General features: G+C 50.7%; 1 protein-coding gene across 1 annotated transcript in view; it reads right to left on the bottom strand.

Annotated features, from left to right (window-relative positions):
- Positions 1-26315, bottom strand: part of LOC307058146 (uncharacterized protein C4orf50) — a gene marked incomplete at both ends in the record, with an annotated part of 50584 nt that extends 24269 nt beyond the window's left edge. The window contains 9 exons of the mRNA XM_079711559.1: positions 3419-5596; positions 7070-7197; positions 8274-8385; positions 12545-12632; positions 16631-16922; positions 17036-17165; positions 17290-17883; positions 21324-21462; positions 26029-26315. Of these exons, the coding sequence (XP_079567685.1) occupies positions 3419-5596; positions 7070-7197; positions 8274-8385; positions 12545-12632; positions 16631-16922; positions 17036-17165; positions 17290-17883; positions 21324-21462; positions 26029-26315 (3948 nt within the window). The remainder of the gene's footprint in view (positions 1-3418; positions 5597-7069; positions 7198-8273; positions 8386-12544; positions 12633-16630; positions 16923-17035; positions 17166-17289; positions 17884-21323; positions 21463-26028) is intronic.
- Positions 26316-27284: the final 969 nt, after the last annotated feature.

Genomic DNA, 27284 nt, shown 5'->3' with positions numbered 1-27284 from the left:
AAAAGATGTGGAATAAAGTGAAAAAACAGTCTAGGTTTTTAGGAGAGGAGAGAAAAATAGAAAAGAACAAAATATTTGAAGAACTAATGGCCAAGAATTTTCCAAATCTGATTAAAGATATGACTCCACAGTTTCAAGAGGCTCAGAAAAACCAAGCAGGATAAACATAAATAACACTTCATGTAGGCACATCATAGTCTAACTGCCAAAACCCAAAGATGAAAAGCAAATCTTTAAAATAGTCTGAGGTAAAATGACACATTTCTTTCAGGGGAAAAAAAGACAAATTATTCCATTTCTGGACAGAAACTGTGGGAGCCAGAAGACAATGAAATGAGATCTTTAAAGTGTCAAAAGAGGGAAACATATCTTCCTATCTAAAATTCTGACTCCAGAGGGAAAAAAATCTTTTAAAAGTGGAGTTGAAAAATTGTTTTCATAAAAAGAAATTTGAGGGAATTCATCACCAGCGAAAGATAACAAAGTTCTTCAGGTGGACGTAAAACAGATCCACACAAGTAGAAGACAGAATGAACAGCGCAAGAATGTAGAAAGATATGAATAAACATAAAAGATTATTGAGTGTTTAAAACAACAACAGTAATAGCACTTTGTAAGGTATATATACATAGAAGTAACATAGTTGACAAAAATAAACAATGAAAAGGATGAAAAGGAATAAATGGAGTAAACTATTAAAAGATTTTTGAATTATTTGAGACATGGTAAAAGTACTAATTTAAAGTAAATTTTAAAAATTAATATCTACATTTTGAAATTTCTAGGGTAACCACTAAAAGAGTGACACTAAAATGTATATCAAAATAAGCTAATAGAGAAGAAAATGGAATAATAGAAAATAGTTTACTAATACCAAAAACAAAGGCAGAAAGAAGGAATAAAAGAAAAGAGAACAGAACAGACAAATAGAAGAAACAGCAAGAAGGTAAACATAAAGCCAATTACACAATTATGTATATGAAATGTAAATGGACCAAACACCCCAACTAAAAAGCAGAGGATGTCAAACTGAACTAAGTTAAAAAAAAAAACAAAAACAGCCATATGTTGTTTCTAAGAAACATACTTTAAAGATACTGATAGTTCGAAAGCAAAAAGATGGATGGTGTAAAAAAGTTATATACCATGAAAATACTAATGAAAAGAAACTGATGTGGTACTTTAATATCAGACAAAGTCAACTTTAGGGCAAGAAATGTGAGAGCTAATGAGAGACATTTCATCATGATAAGAGTCAATTCACCAGGAATACATCATAATCCTATATCTATGCATATCTAATAAATAATTTCAAAACATATGAATTAAAACTAACCTAACAAAAAGAAGAAATAAACAAATGCACACTCAGAGTTAGAGATTTCAAAAGCCATCTCGGTAGATGACAAAACGAATAGACCATACATCAGTAATGATATTGAAGATTTGATTAGCATAATTAATCAGCTTGGGCTAATTAATACCCAACAACTGCAGAATATTCATTCTTTGCAAGGGCACATAGAATATTTACCAAAATAGACCATAACATGGTCAATGAAAAAAATCTCAACAAATTTCAAGATTAAAATAATATAGTGGGGCTTCCCTGGTGGCGCAGTGGTTGAGAGTCCGCCTGCCAATGCAGGGGACATGGGTTCGTGCCCTGGTCCGGGGAGATCCCACATGCCACAGAGCGGCTGGGCCCGTGAGCCATGGCCGCTGAGCCTGCGCGTCCGGAGCCTGTGCTCCGCAGTGGGAGAGGCCACAACAGTGAGAGGCCCGTGTACAGAAAATAATAATAATAATAATAAATAATAAAAAAATAAATAATATAGTGTATGTTTTCTGACAACAATGAAATAAAACTAGACATCAATAGCAAAAATATAACTAAAAAATTCTACAGATGCTTGGAAATTCAACAACACACTTCTAAATAACCCATAGGTCAAGGAAGAAATTACAATAGAAATTAGAAGCTAAACTTTGAACTGAACAGACATAAAAAGTACAACTTATCAAAATGTGTGGGTTGTACTTGAAACAGTGCTTAGAGAGAAATGCATAGATTTAAAGGCATAAATCACAAAAGAAGAACAGTTGAAAACCAATGATCCAAACTTTCAACACAAGAAGCCAGAAAAAGAACAGCCAATTAAACCAAAAGAAAGTAGAAGAAAGGAAACCATGAAGATATGAGAAGAAACCAATGAAATAAAATACAGACATACAATAAAGAACATCAATAAAACCAAAAAATGATCCTGTGAAATGACTGATAAAATTGGAGAGAAAGAGAGAGAGACAGAGACAGAGAGGCAGAGAGGTCAGATATGAATATACACAAAGGACTCAACACTAAATATCCTACAGACACATTCAAGACCACTGGAAAAATAAATTTCATCCTAGCAGTCCTGAATGTCAAGTATTGCCCACAGATGAGGAAAACAACTCAGAGAAGTCACGGATGTAGTCAGCCCAGAGCTGGGTTTGAAGCCTGTTTGACTGAGTTCTAAAGCCCACTGCTCTCTCCTTTCAAGACCCAGTATTCAGTGTGACAGAGGTGTTGGCTAAAGCTATGGTGGTAATCAGATTGCAATATAGAAATGTATCAACTCAACACATTGCACATCTTAAACTTACACAGTGTTAGATATCAATTATATCTCAATATAAATACATAAATACCAAAAAAAAAGACTCAATGTACAGAATTATAACTTGCGGTGCTTGAAAAACTCCTTGGTCTGAAAGTAAAAGCTCTAATATTAAAGTGTAAACACCCACTCCATGTCCCACCAGATACCAATTTGAACAGCCTGAACAGAGGGGCAGACTCGCATTATCTTATCCAGGGTAAGAATAAAGACTCTGGAGCCTGACTGCCCAGGTAGAGTCTGGGCTCAACCCCTCCTAGCTGTGTGACTCTGGGCAAGTTACTTAACTTCTCTGTGCCTACGTTTTCTCATCTGGGAAATGGGGGTGGTGACTGTTCCTCCCTCCTAGGGCTGCTGGAGGACACGGTAGTAAAGGGTGTGGGCAGTGCTATAACTCAGCAAGATGATTAAACAGCCATGCAGAGTCAACCTACCCGGGGGCCACTGCGTGGGGACTTCAGAGCTCGCCCTTGGTCTTCAGAACACCGTGGTCTTTCGTCGTCTTTCTCCAAATGCGCTTCTTTCACTCCTGCCCCATCGGTGTTTCCTTGCAGGGCACTGGATCCTGCGGCATTTCCCCAGACCAGTGATGTAGCAGGAGAATCAGCACCGCACCTGGAATTCTCCAGGCCTAAACAGGGTCCCGTCCACCCTCCAGCCAGACCCATTTCCTGCTCCGAGGGTGGCCCAGGGCCTCCTGCAGTCAGTTGCCCTGAAAGCTGGGTCACCTGCACCCCCCTTTCTACAGTGTTCACCTGGTCCACCGCCATCATGTTTTTTCCCTGGAGATACTCCTCTGCTCGCACCAAAGGTCCCTCATCTGTGCTGCTCCCCGACACGACTTCCCCCTCCAGGACTCGGATCCTTTGTAGAAGGTGTTCGTTCTCCCCCCTGAAGGCCTGGATCATGTCTTCTATTCCCAGCACTATATCCTTTATCAGCTCCTTATAACTGACCCCAAGCTCCGAAATCAGTGCACTGAGCTCCCAGTTTTCCAGGGTGATGCACTCCATCACGCCTTTGGATTTTCGGATGCTCACAGACATGGCTTTCCGGAGCTGCCCAAGGTGCCCTTTCAATCTCTCGTTTTCCTCTTCGAGCTCAGAAATTTTGCAGTAACTTTTCCTGTTACAGTCTTCAAGGTCGGAAATGACCTGCACGTACTGGTCCAGCTCCCTCTTTACGTGACAGATGTCTCCTAACAGCACGCCATTATCCTGTTTGAGCGCGGATATTTTTTTCACATTTCTCTCCCTCTCTTTTTCCAGGACACGCAGTTTTCTGTGGCACCGCTCCTGATCTACCTGAAGCTTGGCGTTGTCACGTAAAACTTTGCTTCTCTCCGTCTTCAATCCAGAAATGAGCTGACGAAACCTCGTCCTCGCTCTCTCGAGGGCTCTTGGCTGCTGAGAGAGCTGGTTCCGACCCCACTCAGAGGACCCCTCTGGCGGGCCAGGGCTCAGGTTGACCAAATCCAGCACCAGCCCTGGAAGAACTTCTCCAGTTCCTAGGGCCTCTATCTCTCCCGGCTTAACATCTTCATCAGGCTCCTTGGGGTTTGCTTCCTTGGCGTAACAACTATCCAAATCCTGGTTTGCCAAAGCCTGCTGAGGATACGCGTCCTCCTGGCAGCTGTGCCATCTCCGAGCAAAGCTCCAGTTCTCTCCTGCCAACGAGGAAGCTTTCTGGCCATGCCTCCCACTCCCGGGCTTCAGGATGGAGAGTTGCTGGAAACAAGCCTCCATCTCCTTTTCAAATTCCTCTATTTTTAACGCAGATCCCTCACGGCCTTTGCTCGGAGCCCAGGGGTGACCGGTAGGTCGGGCCCCCTCGGGCCATAAAGCCAATCCAGGAGACGGTGGCAAACCTCCCTCCTGCAGTAGGAAAAGCATTTCCTTGGCCTCACAGTCCTCGGAGCCCGGCTCCTCCCGGACATCCCTGTGGCCCGGGCTGGACCCTTGGAGATGCGACAATTCCTCCTCCTCTTCCTGTCCTTTGTCCTCAGGGCTTCCCTCTGGGAGAAGCAGAGCATTTCCAGACCACACGTAGTCTTCCTCCTTGCCCGGAACTCTCCTGAGGGCTCTGCCCTGCTCTGCAAGGGGCTGAGCTCCTGCCGGCGGTGGCCCGTTGGTGCTGTGGGCCCTGGAGAAGGCGGCTGTGGCGGCCTCTTCCTCCTCTGATGATGATGAAAGCCCTCCTGCCCGTTCTCCCCCTTCTCCTCCTTCTTGGAGGCTCCAGACATGCCCTCCCCCCCGCCCCCTACTGCTCAGGGATTCAGGACCCTCCATTGACACTGAGGTCTCCCCCTGAGGAAGGGGCAGTGGAAGCTCCCGCCTGGGCCCAGGGCAGGAGGCTGCAGCCGGGGATTCGGAAGCCCCGTGCTCATTCCGTACACCCTCTGGGGCCCTGACAGCAGCCTCCAGGCTCAGGTTCTCACGGCTTTCCTGACTTGACTGAGCCCTGGCACCTTCTGGTCTCCGCCCTGGGGTTCCTCCTCCCTCCTTGCAAGAGTCTTTTAGGTCCTTGGGGCCTCTCCTGGGAAATCGGTGATTTGAAATGCATGGGGACTCCCGGCAGAGGGAGGCATCGTGGCTCCTTGCCTGGCGACGATCCCGGCTGGGGCGTCCTGCAGCGGAGAAAGCAGGCGGGGGCCTGGCCTCCAGCACCTGTTGGGCTTGCAGTTCTTCTGGGGAATCTTCCAGGAGCAGCCACGGCAGTGGCAGGGGAGCCGAGTCCCCAGCCTGCCCCCAGGGAGGGCGTGTGTACGTCTGCACTGGGAGGAAGGACACCTGGGCCGGGGTGGCTGCTAGCTTCTGCTCTGAAATCCAGGCCAGCTCCACCGGGAGGAGTGAGCCGTCCATGTCCTGCCCCGGGGGGAAGCCACAGATGAGAAGGACAGTCTGTTCGTCCAAGCTGGGCTCAGCCGGAGTAAACTAGGGGAGGGAAGAGAAGAGAAGGGGTGAAGCGGCCCCTTCCCCCATAGAGCCTCTCCCCACCTCTCTGAGCTCATCTCCTCACCCAGCCATACAGGTCTTCCTAACACCCCGGGTCTGTTAGCACTCCAGGGCCTCTGCCCCTGCCCTTCCCTCTGCCCCACCGCCCCCCGCCACGGCTCACCCTCTGGCTTCGTTAACATCTCAGCTCAAACGTTACTTCCTCAAAAAGGCCTTGCTGACCACTTCCACCACTGTCTGTCCATTCACCCCCTTTCCCTCGTTCTGTGGCGCCCTCCCCTGGCTCACATCATGTAGGATATGTGTGTGTGTATTGTTTAACTCCTCCCATAGCCCTGCACTGTCCAATACGGTGGCCGCACAGGCCACACGGGGCTCTTCCAATTTAAAGCAATTCAGTGAAAGTTAACACTCAGTTCTGCAGTCACACCAGCCACGTTTCAAGCGCTCAGAAGCCACACGTGGTTCACGGCTCCTACACCGGACCGCACAGGTGCAGAATATTGCCAGCACTGTGGAAGGCTCTAGTGGACAGCACGGTGTAGACTATCTGCCTAGAATAGTCCCGGGTACACAGGAGGTGTTTCATAGATATTTTTGAATATCTTTTTATATTTACTTATTCAATGAGCTTAAGCAGAGAGGAGGACTGGCCTGACTCAGAGAAAAAACCCAGGCTGGGCTGAGGCCGGGAGATGAAACTTGGCTTCATCCAGGCTCAGTAAGAGCCCTCGGCTCACATATGACCATGACCCCACTCGCACCTTGCAGCGCTCCCAGCCTCACCACCTTTACCTGGCGGGTCTTCCCACCTGGCCTGCCCTTTCGCTGTCCATCCCTGGTTTCCTGTCTGTCTAACTACTTCCCCAGCTTCTCTGTGAAGCTCTCCCCACCCCAGGAACTGCTCTGCCCTTTTCCCACTTTGGATGTGACACAGCACACCACGCAGTGGCTCAGAGCAGGAGGTGAATGAATGAAAGTAGGTGAGCAAGGAAGGCCCCCCCTCTTTAGAACCGCAGAACCGCATCAGGGCTGGCTGGAACCAGGTTCCTGACCCATAAGGCAGAGTGTGGTGCAGAGTGTGGGCTATGGAGACGTGAGGACCCCAGTCCCCTAGAGGGCTGTGAGGCCTTGGGAAATCACGACTTCCTCCTCTGCAGAACGGGGGGTCATGGCTCCTGCCCCATTGCTGGTGGGGAGGTTTCAATGAGATGAAGTTTGCTATGTGGCAGCTGGGTCTGGGCACACAGCTGGGGCACACAGCTTTCCTGCCCACTCCCCACCCAGGGCTCAAATCTCCCTCTCAATTATTTCCAGAATGTTCTTCCAAACCCCAAGCTTCTTTACCTCCTTCTCCCACCTTCTGCATGGTGGCCACACTGTGCAGCACACACAGTAGGGCTGATCAGACCCAGCTGGCACCCCAGGCACGTAGAAAGCCTCTGGCCTCACCTGTCCATGGTCAGATCCTGCGAGGTCTCCTGGGAACTTGTACGTGGTCTCCGGGCCTGGGATCAAGACAGCAGTACCTTGTCCAGCCCCGATGCAGTCCCAGGCGTGGGGTCCCTCAGAGGGCTGGCCTGGGAAATGACAGGACCGGAGAGTTAAGAAGACCCTCCTAGGAGCTTTCCCATGATTGCCACCAGCAGTGCCATCTGCTGTTAGGATGAGACAGCACTTCTCATGACTCAGGGCCTTTGAGCCTCCAAAAGTGGCCTGCTGGCCACCACTGCCTGCCAGGTGAGAAACCCAGGCTCAGAGATGGGGAATGACATCCACTGGTGAGCAACAGAATCGGGTCTGGAAGCCACCTCTTCCGACCACAAAGCCCACGACATGTCCCCGGCCCCGCACCCTCACGGTCACACAGGGTCATAATCCCTGGGCCCCAGCCCCTCACGGTCAGCACGTAGACAGAGGAGTTGATGCCCAGGCTTTGCCAGACACGCCCCGCCCCCTTCCCCAAGGACAAACCTGACCTCGTTTGACTTGTCAGCTCTGTTCCCCAGAAATGGGATGGAGGGGAAAGGTCAGCTTTGCTGGTCAACAGCCCCGCTGGGTATAACTGACCCCCTCATCCTTAAGTTGAATTTCACCTTGGAAAACTGTACATAAACCACAGATGGCCAGCTGGACACCGTGGCTTTGGGGCTCCCTGCGTGCAGTGGCTTTTGCAGCAGGGACCCCGGAAGCTGCACCCGAGACTATTAGCAGAAATATTGGTTCCTGTTAGGGACAACTTAGGGATAAGGGGGTCCCAGCAACTCCCAGACTTCACACTTGTCTCACACCTGAGCTGTCGCTGGGGCGGGGAATAGAACAGCTCCTGGTCATGACACGGTCTTCTGCGAAGACAAATCCCCCTGAAGGGACCCCTGCTGCCTGAGGCTAGCACGTGCGTTGCCTGGTTGGCACCCTTCTGAGGGTTGAGGGAGTGAGCCTAAATGTCGGGTTGAGCCTAAGTCACAGACCTTGCCGTGGGCATTGTGGACTCTGATCCTACCTTTCCCAGCTGTGTGGCATCAAGCAAGCAATGCTACCTCTCTGAGCCTCAGCTTCCTGACTGTAGAGCAGGGACCGCCACCCTGCTGTGTCATCGGGATGTCGTAAGAGAGCTGGCCCATCAGTGGATGTCCACACGGGGCCCCCCACGCACCTGCCGAGCCCCTTGGTCCAGGGGCCCCGTCGGGGCCTCGGTTTCCGCAGGCATCCGGAGCCTCCTCCCAGGGCAGGGGCAGCGATTCATCCTGAACACAGCCCAGGGCGTCCTTGAGGAAAAAAACACAAGAAGACAAGACAGCTGTGAGTGTCCCTGGTTGCAAGGGACCCTCCAAGCCTGTCCCTCCCAAGGACCCCTGGAGGGAGTCGCATCCCCTCCCCAGGTGAGGACAGCAGAGGGCAGTGGCCTGGCCATAGGGCCCTGGTCCTGCATTCTCGGTCCTGCCAACCAAACTGTCTCCTGTGAGCACCCAGCGTCCATTTAGCAGACAATGGGGAGTTGTCCATTCAGCCAAGATTTTTCTGGGCCCCTCAAGGTGGCACCAAAGGCTCCAGTCCCCTCTCCTTCTGGTGCGGAAGTTCCCTCTGTATCCACCCAAGGTGGGAGAATGCCCCGGCCTCCGGGCAGTCCTGTCCCTCAACTGTCCACAGGCCCCAAACGCCACAGCCAGGCATCTCCGGGCAGCACCCTCCTCTGGGTCTCACCCCAAAAGGCAAGCTGGGCTGCAGCAAGGAGCTTCCCTAACCCAACGCGCCCACCCCCCGCCCCACAGAGCATGTTAGAGGCAGCACCTTGACTGCAGCTCCAGCCACCACCCACGAGGGGCCAGAGCACAGGTCTCCTACAGGTTCCCACTGCCCCGGGTACACCTAGCCCAGTTCTAAGGGGCGCTGTTTGCTTCCCACCTGCTCCCACACTAGACCTGAGGTTGTTCAGGAAGGAAACTGGCCTTCATTCGGTCCGCACTGTCACTCCAGCCTGGCACACACTAGGTGCTTAATAAAGGTTTGACAGTTGGATGGATAGACAGAAACTGCAGAAAGGCAGACATTTCGGACTCGCCGTGCATTTATTCAGCAAACATTTATTAAGCTCCTACTGTGGGTCAGGTGCTCTTCTAGGGGAGGGAGAAACGGAAATGGACAGGTCATGCCCCGTCCCCGTCCCCAGGTCCTCACCTGCTCTCAGCAGACCCCTGCGTTGGCCACTAACTGGGCCTCCTGCTTCCCCTCCCGTCCTGCCCGCAGCTGCCAGGGACCCTCTGACCTGCAAGTCCCCCCTCACCTCCCCCACTCAGTCCACGGGATCAGCTCCTGTGCTGCAGTCAGGCACGGGAGGCCGTCCAGGGCTGTCACCGCAGCCCCTGACACTCCTGGTCCTGGCTTCATCTCACAGTGCCTCCTTGTCCCCCCACCCTGATTCCTGCTGGCCTCCGCATGTGCGGTTCTTCCCGCCTGCCTGGCGCATCCTCCTGGGAAGGGTACTGGTCGCATGCTGCCTCCTTGCAAAACCCTCCCTCCCCCTGGCTCTCTGTCCCTCCTTTCCACACCCTTTGGCAGCCGAGCAATTGCACTGAAATGGAAACCGGCTCAGGTTGCCCTCCTGTTTCCAACCCTTCCCACTGCCCTGAAAGATAAAACCCCTGCCTGCCTGGCCTCACCACACCCGTCTCTGCTCTTTGGATGGACCCTTCTCCCTCCTGCCTTGGGGTCTCGCACCCCTAGTGCCTACTGCCTACACCTCTCCTCTCCACCCTTCTGCCTGGCCCAGCTGCTCCCTTCTGGGCTTAACTTAAAGGCCAGATCCTTAATGAGGCTTCCCTGAGCCTCCCCCAAATGAAGCCCCTCCCTCACTGCAGCATCCCCTCCTCATACCCCAAGTTTGTGACCTTCCAGTTACTGTGCTACAGTTTGTGTCTTGTCCAGCTTTCCTCAGAGACCAGGGGAGACCAGACCCTGGCCACACCTGAGGATCACCCAGAAGCTTTTAACAAGTACCAGAACAGGGCCCCAGCCAAGACCAATGAAAACCAGAGGGGTCTGGGCACAGCCCTGCTCTGCATCCAGACGGGCCCGGCCAACCTGCCACAGGTGCCTTCTGCCCACAGACCTTGGGGTACCTCATGGTTTTCTCCACTAGCTTCCCACTTGATCAGAATTAAACACTTTTGTCAAGAACTTAAAATCACTATTGGAAGGAGGTGGAGATGAGAAAATGGAGAGAGAGAGAAGGCACAAGAGAAAGGAAGAGAGAGAAGGCAAATGAGAAAGAAAAAAAAGAGAGGAAATGGGATGCAAAAAGGGAGACAGAAATGCAAAGACATGAGAGCAAGCAAGAGAGAGAAGCAGAAGGAAGGAGGAGGGAACAGATGAAAGGGAGGCGGAGGGCAGTGTCAAAGGCCACCATCGTTCTGCTGTTCATTTCTATTTGGATTTTGCTCCAGTACCCAAGCTGACTTCCATTCAGTTCAACAAATACTTTCTGAGCACCTACTATGTGGCAGGCTTTGTCCTGGGGCTGGGACACAGCCATGGGTAACACACACAGACCCCTGCCTCGAGGAGCTAACATCCAGGGGAGGACTTCCGAGATGATGCTATACCCACTTCATGTCACAAGTGATGAAATCAATACTCAGAGAGGGACAGTGACTTGTCCAAGGTCACATAGCACACACAGTGGGAGAACAGGACCTGAACTCAGGTCTCCGAACTTGATCCGGGCCTTCTCTCCCCCTTCCTGCCCCCCTCTGCTCAGTGTTGCCAGCCCTCCCTGCTTTTCAACACTCACAGGAGCCTTTGCCTATAACTTTACTTGGCTTTAGTTTTAACGTGTAATTATTTTGAAAGAAGAAAATGAGGAATACAGTGATATCCAAACACAAATATTACAAATGTGTGAGAATATATCCCTCTGGGCTTTTTTTCTGTGCAAAGACATTTAAATTCTTCCAAAATTCTGTTTCTACAAAATGTTGACTTTCGCTTTGTGCATTTTTCATGCGATGGTATCGAAGGATCATTTCTCCACAACTTCTTCTGTAATGTGGTGTTTTAGGGCTGCTGAATAATCTCTGACGTAAGGAATGCCTTCACTTACCAAATCAGGTCCCTCTGATCAGACATTTAGGTTGTTTCCAATTTTTACCAACTATAAACAGTATTGAGGTACTTTTAATATATGACAAATGTTCAGAATACAGTGGAATCTTGAGGTTTTGCTCATTCATATTTTTTTTAAAGTAATGGACCTTTTTTTGTAAGACCACGGGCCATTTGTATTTCGTTATTATGTTATTTGTATGTTCGTGGCTTTTGCCTATGTTTTGTTTTTTGACATTATCGAAACTGTTTTAAAGCCCTTGCTCGCTGCAGGAGTGAGTGACAAATGTGTAACGGGCACTTCTGCTCAGGTGCAAGCTTTGAGCAGGAACGGGCTGCCTGGACTCAGGAAACAATGAAGAGATTCTCATACTCGCCACCAGGAGTCGCTCTACTCATATCGCTGGGGCCGAGAAGCTGGCCTGAGCAGCCCGCATTCCTGAGGCCACTGTCACAAGGAGCGGGGTCGCAGCTCTGGGATGACTGCCTGACACTGACATCATAAGAGAGTGACTTTTAATCTCTTTATACGAGCCTCCTTGTTACCCTCCAGGCCAGGCCACTGCCCCACGGTGTCCCCTGCTGTAGCGGTCATCATCCAAATTGCCCTTTCTGCTCCTGTGTCTATCTCCCCTACAAACTTTTGAAGAGCAGGATCGCCTCCCCAGCCCCAGTGGCCGGCACGGTGCCTGGAACATACAGGATGCCCAGTGCACGCTTGCTAAAAAGCATTTGGACACATCTGCAGATAGGCTTTGCTTCTCTTGCAAACCAGAGTCCTCTTAAATTTTCTTTCACCTGGGATTCTGACCAGAAACCCCCTCCCCAAACTCCTCCCTGAGTTGGGTGTTTGTCCTCGCAATGGCCATTCCTTTGGGGACCTGGGCTCCAAGCAACTTGTTCTAGAAACTATAAACTGTGTGATCCTGGGCAAGGCATGTGCCTCCTCTGTGGGGTTGGGGACAAAATCACTGATCCCTGCCTGGCTACCTCCCAGTATCAAGGAGATCCTGTTTGGGGAAGTGCTGTGTAAATAGGAATCAAATAAAATATCTTCTCATAACGATTACCCTCACCATGAATCACACCATGACACACATCAGATGTAACCAAGGGGCTGGTTTGGGTTGGAGGCACCCTAATAATTTGTAATGGCTTTCAATACGATACACACTTCCCTGGGGCTAGACCTCCCTCTTGTTTCCCAATTTCTATACCTCACTTCCCAGCATTGCCATCTTAGGCTGGTCCCTTCGTCTGGAAGTTTCCATTTCTCATGGGCAATGGAGCAAATATCTTCTTTTGGCCATTTATTCACTGAGTCACTTCCTCACCAAGTATTCCACAGCCTGTGGACAGGGGCTGGGATTTATGGCTGAATCGGACCCAGTTGGTGATGACGATGAAGGCACAGCTATGGGGGCGTGGGCAGCCAGGCCCAGTACAGTGAGAATTAGGGTCACCAGAGGTGGGTCATATCATGATGGGGGCACCAAGGAGGGAAGGAGCTAACGTAAAATCAGAAAAGTCTTCTTGGAGGAAGAGACATTCTCACCAAATGGAGAGAAAGAAGCAGGGGTTTACCAAGGGCCCATGGGGAGCAGACGGGAGAAGTCTCTAGACACAGGGAAAGTAAGCAGGCTGGAGGCGCCTGGCATATTTAGGGACCTGCAGGACCGCAGGGTGGGGGGAAGGGGTGGGCAGTGAGCCTGGAGGCAGCGTCTAGAGCAGCTGGGGCCTTGAATGCCGAGGTTAGGAAGGGGAGCTGGATCCCAAGGCGATGGAGCTGCTGGGGGCTTATGAAAAGAGATCATTTGGGGGTTACACCGTTATCCAGAGAAGGGTGCTGAAGATCTGCCACATGGCTCTTAACCATTCTGGGTCCTGCCCCTTTGGAAATGCACTGTCAGCCTTGGGAAATCATGCATGCATGCATGCAAGGCTCTCAGAACACTGAGTGCAGTTTCATACATGCACAGCCATGGCCACAGGCCAGACCAAGACCTGAGGGACACCATCTGGCTTTACAGTGTTGTTATCAATAGATTCTAGCATTTTAACTTTAAAATTGCAAGCCATGCTGCCCCATGAGCTGGTGACTGGCTGGCATTTCCCATCTCTCCAGCGCACTCTCTGGAGGATTTCTTCCTTTCAAGGTGGCCCTTTTCAACTCCAAGGTGCTCAGAGTCGGGACTGTCAGTGCCCTCTGAGAGTAGGACAGTTTGGAAGACTCTGACATACCCTGTGGCCCTGGGTCCATTCCCCATTCCAAACACCAAGATCCCCAACAGTGACCCACAGATCGTCAGGCCCCTTCCCCCTTCCTCTGTCTGCACCCTCTTTCTCCAGGCCGTCTTGTCATCCCGTGCAGGCAGGGGTCTTGTCTTATTTCCCAGCCCTGGTACCAAGCTCAGGCCCGAGTACACCTTGTTGTATGGCACCAGTTAAAGGCTGATTTTGGACCCACTGACCACTAGTTACCGGAGGGGCAGAGCATGGCACTCACAGGCTCATCTCAGGGTCAGCCTGCCGGGGCGCAAATCCTGCCCCACCACTTAATATCTGTGGGACCCTGGGACTCTCCAGGCCTTCACTTTCTCATCTGTAAAATGGGGGTAAGATAGTGCCTCCCTTGAAGGTCGTTGAGGGACAAAATGAGTGGACAACAGATGTAGAGCATCAGAGATGGTGTCTAGTGCAAAGACTCCCTCATAAATATAGGAATCGTTTTGTACCGCCATGAAGCCGGCGAAGAAGCACATCAAGGAACTAGAACCGACAGTTCTACTGTTTCATGGGGCCTCATAATGGTGCATCCAGGAGGGTACTTGTTATGAGTTAAATTGTGTCCCCCCACAAACTTCCTAAGTTGACTCTTAACCCCCAGGACCTCAGAACATGACCTGATTTGGAAATAGAGACACAATTGATTAAGTTAAGATGGGGTCATTTGGGTGGGCCCTAATCCAATATGACTGGTGTCCTTCTAAAAGGGGGACATTTGAACACAGACATGCATAGAAGGAAGACAATGAGACACAGGGAGAAGACAGCTGCCCACAATCTAAGGAGAGAGGCCCAGAACAGATCTTCATTCACAGGCCTCGGAAGGAACGACCCTGCCGACACCGCGATCTCAGGCTTCCAGCCTCCAGGACTATTGTTGAAACCACACAGTTTGTAGTTCTTTGCTAGGGCAGCCCCAGGAAACTCTCATAGTACCTACGTTTCTATTTGCTCAATAAGGATATTGAGGCATAGAAGTAAGACGACTGGCAAGGCTCCCGGGGCTCCTAGAAGGCAGGGCCAGGCTCCAGGCCCACCAGTTGGGGGAACTCGGCCCTGCTTGTCTCCATCTGGGAGAACTGCTAACGTCTGGCTGGAGCAAGAAGCTGGTCACCCTGGTGTCGAGCCCCCTTGGAGAGATCATCAGCAAGGGGATGGGAGCCACTTCCCAGAAGTGAGAGCAAGCCACATAGGAAATGCACAAACCACGATGAAATGGACACCGACGGCCAAAGCAAGCCCTTGCTGATATCACTCTCCCAGCCCGGATGCTCACAGGCTGCCATTTTAGATTGCTAAAAGCCAGGATCAGTGACCGTCCCGTGACACTCTATGCTGAAATGGTAACTGACATTTGTTCCATCTTTAAAGGGCTCTTGCATCCACGCTCCCATGGGCTCTTCACTCTGACACACTCAGAAGACAGCAAGTGCTGCTACCCCTTAACCCAGCAGAATCCACTGCCTCTGTCCACTCCGGGTCCCACCTGCCATATTAGAGCATGAGCATCTCACCCCAGTGTGTATGGCTTCCATGTTTAAGGATCAGCATTTTCTATCCCACGAGCCCCTGCTTCCTCTTCTACTCATCTGATAACAGGCTGGCTTCTCCGGATGCTATAGAGGCAGAACTGGCTGGGGACCACACTTTATGGGAAATTGAGGGAATTTTTGAGAGACTTTTGACTGTGCACAGCAGCATCCAGCAAAGTCTTGAGAGCATGCAGTCCTCCTTGGGCATTGGGTCTTTTAAATGATAAGGCATGAAACATCGAGAAGGTCACAGATGCATGTTAACAAGGGGCTTATAACTGATGGCACACAAGCTGCCAAACACAGCCACTGACACTGCCCCAAACTCCACAAGAACCAACGCTGGCCCCAGCATCTTAAGGTAAGGACAGCATCTTGGAGTCACAGCCTTGATCTGGCCCACGTCCCCTTGCTGGCCCTAATACTTTGGAGCTGCATGTCTGTGGTCAAGTCACTTAACCTCCTGGGTCTCAGTTTCTCCATCTAGTCAGTGGGATAACAGCACCTGGCTTGCAAGGCTGTACTAAAGATTAAATGAGAGAACACAAAACATACAAAACATTAGGAGGTAGCTCTAAAATATTTAGGTATTCACCCTTCTTTAGATAAAAGAAAGAGTAGCAGTGCACGGGAAGGCAGAAAGATTGGGAGAATAAGGATGTAAGCCAACAGCCTAAATTAAAATCTTACGTTTAGGAAAATTACAGAAAGGATTCTAAATGACAATTTCCATCTCTGCACGATTTATTTTCTGAAATTACAACAAGGCGCCAATATTAAAGGTACACTGTATTCCTTTTACCTGATGAACATGATGGAGGAAAAACGAACAGGACACGCAGAAGTAACATGAGTAGGATGAAGTACTAAAAGGATAAAATATAACCACAGATAAACTCATTATTAAAATGATCTAGGCAGGATACACTTCAGTATCTTGAGAAGACTAAAGTTCCAGTTAATTTGAAATAGGTTGTCCGGGTCCGAAGATAAATTTGATTTTTTTTTTTAATGAGTAATCTTCTTTGGGCTAAGGTGGCTCCCTTATTTTTCCTTAAATGCAAATTAACCCAGTGGGATCTTGATCTCTTGGAGGGAGCTGAGTTAACTCTCCCTTTACAGGGAGGCAGCCTGGTGCAGGAGAAACAAAGCACTCTGGACTCACATCCAATTTGGATCAAATTCTAGTTCTGCCTCTTCTGAGCTGTGTGACAACAGGTCAGTGCACTGCCTCTCTGAGCCTCAGCCTCCTCTCTGTGGAGTGGGGACATTAATAGTACCTGCTTTACAGTTTTATGAGCATTAAATGATGCCTTTGAAAACACCGTAGGGTGCCAAGCACGTGGCAGGAGTATATTAAGCATTAAGTTTTTGCTCGTCTATCAGTTAGGTGATAACATCAGTGTCCAGCCTGCTCTCGGCTCCAGAGCTTAAGAAACTTGCTTGGGGTCACACAGCTAGCAAGTAGGAGAACCGGAAAGGGGCTGAACCCTGCATGTCCTCTACTGCACAGTCCTGAGGGCCTCCTGTGTGCTGCTGCTGGGGCGGCCGCTACAGAAGCCATCTGACCTGGACCTGCCCTCAAGGGGCTCACAGTCTAAAGGAGGAGAAATGAAGATGCACGTACAGCACCGGCACGCTGAGGACCGTGGTCACCTTTGGAGCTGTGAGGGAGGTGGGAAAGGGTGATGGCTTTCCTAGGGAGGGGCGGATCGGGGTGGAAGTCACGAGACCATGACAGTTAATGTCATACTGCACGTGGAGGAGCTCGCCCAGCACAGGGCCTGGCACAGGCAGGGATCCATCAAATGTCAGATAGATGGACGGACAGGAGGAAACGAGACGAGGAGGGATGAAGGGTAGCTGGTTGTCTGCCTGGAGAGTGGCTGCAAGGAGACATGGACAAGCAGATGGTTGGGTGAAAGAGATGATGGAGTGTGGGTAGAGGGGTGGGTGGGTGGGTAGACAAGACGGTGCATGAGGGCATGGACAGGTGGACGGTGGCTGAGCAGGTGGACAGGTGGTGGGGAGGTGGCTGGCTTGGTGAACGGGTGAGTGAAGCTGTAGGGGTGGATGGGCACCACCAGGTGGGTAGATGCGCGGATGGAATGAAGGGTGGGTGAACGGGTCTGGTGGGTTGCAGGGTTGGTTGAAGAGGAAAACGGGGGAATGACGGAGCCCGTGACTTGACCAAGTGGCAGAAAGTTAGAGAAAAGCAGAAAATCACTCGTGCCCTGGGTTGCGGCCACTTACCAGGCTACCGTGACCAGCAGGGGCCGTGCTGAGCGCTCTCTCTCGGGGGGCCTGGGCTCCCAGCTCCTCTCGCAGGCACCTGTTTTGCTGGGCGAGCTCCTCCACCTGGCCCTGCAGGCCGATCTCCGACAGCTTCAGCCCATAGATGAAGCAGCGCAGCTCCTCCAGCTGCCCGCGGAGCAGCCGCTCGGTGGCGCGCTGCTCCCGCAGCCGGCGCGCCGCCTGGTCCCGCTCGCGCTCGCCGCGCTCGGCCCTGGCCCGCAGCGCGCGTGGCGCCGCGGCCTCCTCGGGAGCGCCCCGGGGACTGGCCGGGCCCGGGGGTCGGGGGCCACCCGGGTTCGGAGCGTCCAGCTCGGCCAGCAGGAGGCCCGCGGCGTGGCAGAGGCGCCGCACGTCCAGCTCCAGCCGCTGCACCTGCTCCCGCAGGATGCGCTCCTGCTCGCGCACCAGTCGCAGCTGGCGCCGCTGGAGCCGCCGGCCGCGCTCCAGGGCCGCCGCCTGCCGCCCCAGAGCCTCGTCCTTACGCCGCAGCCGCTCCCGCAGCCGCCGCAGCCGCCACCGCTGCCGCCGGGCCGCGCGCTCCTTCTCCTGAACCTACGGGTTGGCGGTGGAGGAGGGCGTCAGGAAGGCGGCCGGGGAAGCACCGTAGCTCGCATTGAGCCTGTCTTTATTTGAAACTTCGATATTTTGTTGTTCAGCGCGCTTTTTCTTTTTGCATTAAAACATTGCTGCAAAATATTATTGATCTCGATGACTGTTTTTTGGCGCCCCCTTAAAGTTTGCCCAGGAGACAGACGAGCACCTTCTTCACCTCCCCCTAGTGTGGGCCCTGCACACCCGTGAGCTCCCTGAGTTCTTGGAAGGAAACTGTGCAACGGGCAGGAGGGGGACGGGCTGGTGCGCACTGGGAGGGCCAGTGGTTCCAACATGTGATTCCCCCACACCAGTTTGTAAAGAGCTGTCACCTGGACCCCCCTGAGTGTCCCCACTTCCCCACTTGCAGAACTTCCCAGACCTCTCCATTTCCCAGTGCCTACAGGGTTAATGCCTGAACCAGTAAGGATCAGCTGACCATGACTTCTGGCTGGTGAGACAGGACCACCAGTGTCACAGCAGTTGTTCCTTCCTGTGAATACGTCCTGTGGAGCTACTCAGAAGTGACCTGCACAACGGCACACGACTAAAAGTCACTGAACCGCCACGTACTTGACTCAAGACCTTTCCCTTTTCCGCTTGGCCCGCTGCCTGTCCAAGGAACACATCTCCCTGTTCTTAAACCTTGCCCTCCCCCCACCCATGAGCTGTAGGCTGGACTGGGGTGACCCATGCACTGCAAAAATGGGCATCCTTGCCCAATTTTCAGAATTAATTTATGCAAGTGGGTAGAACTGCCTTCATGTTAAGCTCTCTTTCAACTGCTAGTGCCTGCTGTTGATGCTCAGTCACAGCCACGAGAGCTTGCAGAAGACAAAACAAACAAGCAAGAGCAAATGTGAAAGAGGAAACTTGGGAACAGCCTGGCAGGCTTTGTTTGACAGCGTGTTTTGGGGGGAATTGGGGCAGATAAAATTGGAGTTAGATTCCCTGCGAGGAAAATTGCTCGGGGTCTTCCCGATGGTATGAATCCTGTAATCGGTGATGCTAGGTGCACGGTGCCCCATCACCTGGATGGGTCTACCTTTATCACCTTTGGGAATGACCACGGGTCACCACAGAAGTGAGGTGTCTTTGCATGCAAATGATTACTGCAAATATTGACAACAATGGGGCAAACTGCCATTTGGCAAATATCAGGTACAAAGGGCAGAGTTCATGCACTCCTGCAAAATATGCTCTGAAATGCAGATAGTTCTGGGGAGAGATTGAGGGTTAGTGTCTGGGCTGGGTTGAAGCTGGGCCAAGTGGTCTCCGAGGGGACCCAAGCCAGACCCCTCACCTCTCTGAAATTTTGCCCTTCATCTGGAAATGGGGTTTTGTGACAGGACATTCCCAGGAGCATCCAGATTACAAGAGAATGCAATAAAGAAATGTGTCTGGGCCACATAACTGCGGGTCCTGCAGTGCCCCGAGCTCGCTAATGGCATTTCCCTTGCTTGTCACCCTCATCCTCTGTCTCCCCATCATACTAGGAACCTCTGGTGATTGCAGGACCGTGTCTATTCACCTGGGAAACCCTATATGTATGTAAGGTGTGACAAAAAATATTAATTACAGGATTTTCCACGGAGAGATTATATGCTTGATGGTGGGATCCCACATAACACTACTATACCTCGGGTTAAAAACTCTCAGACAGGGCTTCCCTGGTGGCGCAGTGGTTGAGAGTCCGCCTGCCGATGCAGGGGACGCGGGTTCGTGCCCCGGTGTGGGAAGATCCCACATGCCGTGGAGCGGCTGGGCCCGTGAGCCATAGCCGCTGAGCTTGTGCGTCCGGAGCCTGTGCTCCGCAACGGGAGAGGCCACAGCAGTGAGAGGCCCGCGTACCGGAAAAAACAAACAAACAAACAAAAACTCTCGGACACTGACGATGACGTGCTGTGAACCAAGGAGGATGACCTCAACTTTCTGCACCTGAAGTTCAATGCAAAGGGGAAAAGTGGCACTTGCATGTCTCCCTGGCATCTCAAAGACTAATTTCAATTTAATTGAACTTCTTATCTTTCCATGCTTCACTTCTATTTCAGTTGAAAGCTAATCAATCTGGTGTTTTTCAAACTTTCTGGACTACTTCCCATGGTAAAAAATACATTTAAGAACATGCCCCGTTATGCATATGCACGTGTTGACAACTGAAACAGAAGTTTCAGGAAACAGCACTCCCCTTCGTACACGTGATGCCCTTTCATAATTCCTAGTCAATTCCATTTTTAAAATGCTGGTTGTGAGTTACAGAATTGATTTCACAACCCACTTACGGGTGTCAACCTGCAATTTAACAGTCGCTGTGCTGCCCTGTGAGTAGCAATTTACTGAAACCGGATGCCTCTCGGGATCTTTGGGTCTCTGCCTGCCAGGTCTCTGCCCTCCAGCCTTTGTCATCTCTCCCCTAGAATATTTCAGTAAAGACCGGTAATTACAAAGGCAGCTAGGGCTATCCAAATGCCTACTGTTGTGAGTGTTTTACACGTATTACCCTCCTTTACCCACACAACAATTGAACGGGGTTGGTACTGTATCATTCCCATTTCACAGATGAGGAAACTGAGGTCCAGAGAGGTTAAGTCATTTGGCCTAGATCACACAGCTCATGAGTAGCAGAGCCAGGGTTTGGCTCCAGGCATCTGCCTCCCCTGCCTATCCTCTTCACCACCCACTCCCTCTCCAATCGTGCTCTAACTTGCCCCCTGCCCCTGCCGCCTCTCTCTCCCATGCAGTTAGAGTGATATCCCCAAAAACCCTGACTATGAGCCTCTCCTGCTAAGGTCCCCCTAAGTCCTGCTCCCCCTTGCCTCCAGAATTTGGGTCATGCTGGGGCCCTGGCGACCTGTCCTCCCTGCAACCCCCTTGCCTCACCAACTCTGTCTCTCCACCACACACCACATTCCCCATGGCTCTCAGCATCCAGCCTTGGAGTTACTTGTTTCCCATCTGTGTCCCTGCCCGCAAGCCAGCTCCTGAGGGCAGAGACCCCGCACCAGTCCTCTCCTTGTCCTTAGGCCAGAGCTGGCTCCCCTGATGTCAGGCGCCAAGTCCGCAGAAAGGAACCTCTGGCCAGAGGTCCCAGCAAGTGCACAGCCCCCGCATGCCAGCCAGTGGATCCCAGCCAGAGCCCTATGAGGCGGGCAGGACAGGATGGGAGCCACGTTTTACAGACGGGGCAGCCGAGGCCCAGGGAGGCCACGTGACCTTGCCCAGGTCCAGTGGCCCCTGCCTGCACTGTTAGAATTGGGACCTCTCTTACCCTTCCTGGCTAGGCTCTCCAGGCCCGCCCCACTGTCTATGTTCAAGGGCAGCTGCTACCACGTCCAAACCTATGGGGTGACTCTGCTGGGACAAGAAACAAGTACTGGAAAGAAGGAGGAGGGACTCGGTACCTGGCTGGTGAGCTCCCCCTGCAGCGCCTCCAGCTGCTCCTGGGCCCGGAGAGAGGCACTTCTCTCCTGGAACACGACGGCGCTCAGCTGGTCCACCTTCTGGAGGAGTTTCCTCTCCGACAGCTCCAGCTCCTGAATTCTGCGCATTGAAGCAGCAAGGCACTTACTCAGGATGCAGTAAGCGTGGCCTAAGGTTTTCACAGACACCAGGATCTTCTTTTTTTCTTCTGTTATTTGGCCAATTTGATATTCTGACAAAATGACATTTTGTAAAACATTCATACCTATCTTTTTGAAGATGATCTAAAATACTTCAGAGACCTCTTTTGAATAGTAAGGCACTGGGAACCTTAACAGTGTTCTCATCCCTAAACCAGTAATCCCCAGTTCAGGTCATACGAATGAAAAAGGACTGAACCAAACATCTGCATTGTCTCAATTAATCCTTACAGGTGGATTCCCTTCCCCCTACTTCGTACATGAGAAAACAGGATCAGAGAGGCCGGGCAACTTGCCCAAGGTCACAGAGCATTATAGAGTCCAAGCTGCATGGCTCCCAAACTCATGTTTTAACCCTGTGCTCTGTTGCCTCCCATTTAAGCTAAATTATTGCAAATCTTTTCTAAGGAGATGACTGAAATGCAGAAAAAAGGTTTCTGCAATTTAAAAAATTAATCTCTGGATTACAAAAGTGGGAGGTTGGAAATGACCTAACAGTTAGGGATGGCTAAGCCACCTGAAGTCTTCAGCACTTCAGGAAGTGCTGAAGTTGTGCAATATGCAAAGTAATACCCAGGCTGGAAGTGAGCCCTGTGACCTCAGCTACATAGAAAGGAGGAGAACATGTGAATGGAGGGAAGCCGGAAGGAACATCTGCCTAGTGGTCCCATGAGGAGTGGAGGAGCCACATAGACTCACTTGTCTGTCTCTTGCTCGTACCTTGTATCCAAGTCCCCTCAATGTGCCAATCTTACTTCTATAACAGAAGACCATGAAACACGTGGCAAGTGCATTCTCAGCCTACATGGACAAGCTCTGCACAGCCTCACTCCTTTACCCAGCTCCACACCAGGTGACCTGCTCATCCAGGACAGACTCTGCTTCCCTGGGTGAGGACTTAGCTTTGCCTCCTGGCTCTGCCACTTACCTGCCATGAGGGCTTAACTGGGCTCATTCACCACTATGACCCTCAGTATCTTCATCTGTAAAACAGGTCATTGCACCTTGCTCAGAGGGTTATTGTGAAGATTAAATAAAGTGAGTCACTATTATTAATAATAGGGCCAAGAGTCCCCTCTCCCGCTCTAGTTTTGAGGCCCTGGGGGAGGGTCTCTAAAGTGACAGAAGGGAGGGGGCCCTCTTGTGTAGGTTAAAATTAAGTTCCTTCCCAAATGAACCAGAGGAGTGGCCGCACGTTCATCAGTCAGAGGCTTGGGTGGAGTGCCTTCTGATTGATTATAAAACGTGGTGATATCTGAATGGGAAAAGAAAAGTTTAACTTTTTAGTTTTTGAGACCAGTCTGAAATGTTAAATCTGGGACAATATTTAATTCTGGTATTATCCCTATACTTAGACTAGGCAGAAAATGACTACTTTCATGGTGGCAGGCTGAATAACAGCCCCCAAATATATCCACGCCCTGCTTCCCGAAACTTAATGAACGTTGCCTTAAGATGCAAAAGAGACTGAAGATGTGATTCAGTTAAGGAGCTTGAGACGGAGAGATTATCTTGGATTATCTGGGTGGGCTTAACCGCAATTACGACTGTCCTCATGAGAGGGAGGCAGAAGGGGAGGCCATGTGACCACGGAAGCAAGATGCTACCCTGCTGGCTTGAAGACGGGGAGGGGCCAGAAGCCAAGGAATGCAGCTATAGATGCTGGAAAAGGCAGACACAGGATTCCCCTACAGCCTCTGGAGAGACCACAGCCCTGCGGACACCGTGACTGTAGCCCAGTGAGACTGCTTTAGGACTTCTGCCTCCAGAGCTGAAAGGCAATGAATGTGTGTTGTTTGAAGGCAGCACGTTTGCAGTAATTTGTTTTAGCAGCCATAGGAAACATATACACACACAAATAGGAACTAGACAATGAAGTACCATTTTTCACTGATTAATGACAAGTTAAAAATATATATATTACAGTGTAGAGCTGCAAAGAGTGCTACAGAACTGGGAGACTCCATCGGGGAATATCCACCGGGATAAATCGGGCAGGCTGCCTGGGTGGTCCCAGCGCCCCCATGTAGCTGGGTGTGTGACCACGGAGAAGTTACTTAAGCCAGCACCTTAATTTCCCCATCTAGAAATTGAGGATATTGCTATTACTTCATTTCTAGTAATTTATTTTTAAGAATTAAGTCTGTTCATACGCGTCAAGCATGTAAATAGTGCCTAGCCCAGAGGAAACACTCAACAAGTGTTCAGCTATTATTAATTTTGTTGCATTTAGATTGTAAATGAATTTGCAGCGATGATAGTGTTACAGAGGTGGGAGTGGGGTTCTCGTTCTCAAATTTCTTACATCGTGGTTGCATTAGTTTTGCAATAAATACTTTTAAATATTAACTCTTTAACTGAAGTGAAATCCAATGTACACTATCAATCTTTTACTATCCCCTACTTAGAGCAAACCCATGGTGAAATTAGCCTGAAATCTATATTCACAGCTGTGCATTCAGACCCTGGCTTCAGCTCTTAGTGACACTGAGTAATGTATTTCATCCACTGAGCCTCAGTTTCCTCATCTGGAAAAGGGGATCATATCACTCTATGTGTCACAGGGTTCAAGGGAGCAGCGATGGAGGCATGGTGGGGGGAGGTCAGCACTGTGCCCTGCATCACAGGCTCTTGGTAAGCCTTAACTCTTTTTTCTCCCAACCCCTGCCACAGATCGGGCCTCCCCTCCCGAAGCCCTGCTTCTACAGGATGGTGCATCCCACCTTCAGAGAACTGAGGACACAGACCACATTTCCCCAGGTCCAGGCGGGGTCCAGGACACCGCCTCCAGGATGGCCTCACCCCAGGCCCCAGCCACAGAGGCCCCTCCTCTCCATCACTCATGGTGCCTCCAGGCTGCCTGTCTCTCCCTCACATAGAGGGGTCCCCTCTGGCAGGGGTTTCCCACCCATCTTTCCCAGGCCTGGTGACCTTCTGGTTTTCACTGCCATGTACAACCTTGTGTGAGTTATACTTCTATCTCTCCAGGGCTGGGGCCCTGCCTTTCCAGCTCTCAACCCCTAGAACTCATGTTTTGGGCTGCATATGTCCTCCCAAATTCATATGTTGAAGTTAGCTAACCCTAGTTCCTCAGAATGTGACTGTGTTTAGAGATAGGGTTTTTAAAAAGGTAATTTAGTTAAAATGAGGTCATTAGGGTGGGCCCTGATCCACTATGACTGGTGTCCTTATAAGAAGAGGAGATTAGGACACAGACGTGCACAGAAGGAAGACCACAGGAAGACACAGAGAGAAGGCAGACATCACCAAGCCAAGGAGAGAAGTCTCAGAAGGAAACAACCTTGTCCACATTTTGATCTTTTAGTTCCATCCACCAGGACTATGAGAGAATAAAGCCCCCCAGTCTGTGGTGCTTTGTTTAAGCCCCGCAGTATAAGTCCCCCAGTCTGTGGTGCTTTGTTATGGCAGCCCCAGCAGACTCATACAACAACCAGTATGTGATTCCCAAGGGCTAAGTGCACATTGTAGAATGAGGGAATGAATGAGGGAATGAATGAATAAATGGATGAATGAGTGAATGGACAATCACATAGACTGATACTGAAGGTGACAGAATAATTTTTCTCATATGTGAATTTTTTCATGTGAAAAGTTTTACAAAGAGGAGAAAAGGTAAAGATCATGTAAACACACATTTACTGACTTGCCCTTACTGAAATGAAGGAAAACACACCAAAAATGGTGAAGTCAGACAAATTTAAGACACTTGGCTGTTGGCATATTGGTAAACCTGTCAGACCCCAGCCATAACCATACTGCATTTCCATGTTGGTTTCTCCTTTGATATGTATGCAAGGCCCCACCTCATTCTACTGGCCTAGGTATCAAAACAGAGCGTGGGCTTTGGAGAAAGACCTGGATTCAAATGCCCCACCTCTGTACCATGTCGGTTCCATCAGGAAAATAGAGCCTACACCAGAAGGTTCAGCAGCGAGAATCAAACAAACATAGGGAATCTGCTACAAAGACGATGGAAGAGATGAAAGGCCAGACAGAGATGACAGGCTACCCAGATGTTAGCAGCTGCTGGGACCCACTTCTGCCCCTGGGGCTGGAGGGATAGACAGGGAGGAGGTGGTGATACTGGGGCCCAGGAGCAGGACCACAGAGGAAGCCAAAAGCATGACTGAATGGCAGCCATAGTCAGAGACGTCACCCAGAGCAGAAGAGAAGGGGAGAACACCCTGGCTTCTCCCGTCCTCCTCCCTTCAGCGTCTCCCATTGGCTGGACCCAGATGGAAGCCAGTGAGCAAGGGAGCCTGGGAAATAGGCTCAGCCCCTATGATACGGAGCAGAGGAAGGGAAAGACAGAGAAGGAGCCAAGGACTGCTGTGGCGGGTTATGAACACTGACTGTTTTGCCTGCATCCTCAGTCACAGAAATGATTCAACACTCCATCCTGACACAATTAGGATGCCCCAGGATTCGTACATACACAAAGAAGAGGTCCAAACGGTATATTTACCTGCTCCTCAGCCCAGACTCTGACATCACGTACTTGTCCACAGCTACCAACAGCTTCTGTTCTGAGGATTCCAGTTGCTTCCTGAGCGTTCCCGTGTCCATGTCTGGGCTTCTGGCTGCTTCTTCTGGAAGACATCCCGGCTCCTCATCAGTCTCCTCTACATCCTGGAAGATCCAGGACGTGTCGATCTTCACATCGACGTTCATTATATCAAACCCATCGCTGCTGGGGGCTCTGACAACGTAGCTGAAACTTTTTTCAGTCCGTCCTTTAGCTGTCGGCTCCATCCCAGACATAGTTCATGGGCCAAGACTTAATACAATTAAGTGAATCTGCAATATGGACTTTCTGGAGATGTCAAGGTGGCTGCAGTGCCTTCAGATTGTGCAGGAAAATATCCTTTGAGGAGGGCAAGAACAGGTGGATTATTTATGAGTGGGGGACTTGGGTTTCACCTGCAGAAATGTCATACAATATGAATGAAAGCCTCTCGTTTTACAAGCCAGCATGCTTGCACTCACCCAAAGCAGAAAAGTCACTTGGAATTAAAAACTTAATAATGTGTACAAAGAGGGAAAATAAGATTTCTAGGCAGGACCATCAGAATGTTACAAATTCTCAGCAGTGAGGCTCAAGTTTTCACCAGGTAATAAATGAAGTTCTAAACCTCCTTTCTGAGTCCAGCAAACATTTATCACAGGCTTGGAATTTACTAGGGGAAGGGGAAGGGAAACTAGCACTGCACTGGGTCATCTCACCTTACCTAGTCCGGTTCTCCTGGAAACCCCAGGAGGTGGGCATTTTCATAACCATTTTACAGATGCCGAAACAGAGGCTCTGGAAGCTGGGGGAGTTGGCCAGGCCCCACAGATGGGCAGTGGCAGAGTCAGGATTCAAATCCAAGTCTGACTCCAAAACTCAAGGGGTAAGGGATGAAACCAGACCCCGAACAGGAGGAAACACATCCTGCTGTGGAGGAGCCTGAGGCTGTATAGGTGGCCAAGGAATGACCCATCGCAGCTGGCAGAGGTGGGCAGAAGGCTCCTCCAGGCGGAGGGAATCTCAGGACCAAAGCCCCAGGACAGTCAGGACAGGTGAAGGGAGTGGGAGTGGTCGGGTTTGGCTGGCCCAGTGCACACACTGAAGGGGGAAGTGAGGACCCAGGACAGAAGGTGACTTGGAGCCATATCCCTGTGGGCCTTGGACTCCAGGACATGGCATCTCTGTGTGGGAAGTGAGGGGGTCCCTGGAGTGTT

This window comes from Hyperoodon ampullatus (genome assembly GCF_949752795.1).
Source record: "Hyperoodon ampullatus genome assembly, chromosome: 1".
In the NCBI taxonomy this organism is placed as follows: domain Eukaryota; kingdom Metazoa; phylum Chordata; class Mammalia; order Artiodactyla; family Ziphiidae; genus Hyperoodon; species Hyperoodon ampullatus.
Note: the sequence above shows the minus strand (reverse complement) of the source record. Positions and strands in the feature narration are given on the sequence as shown.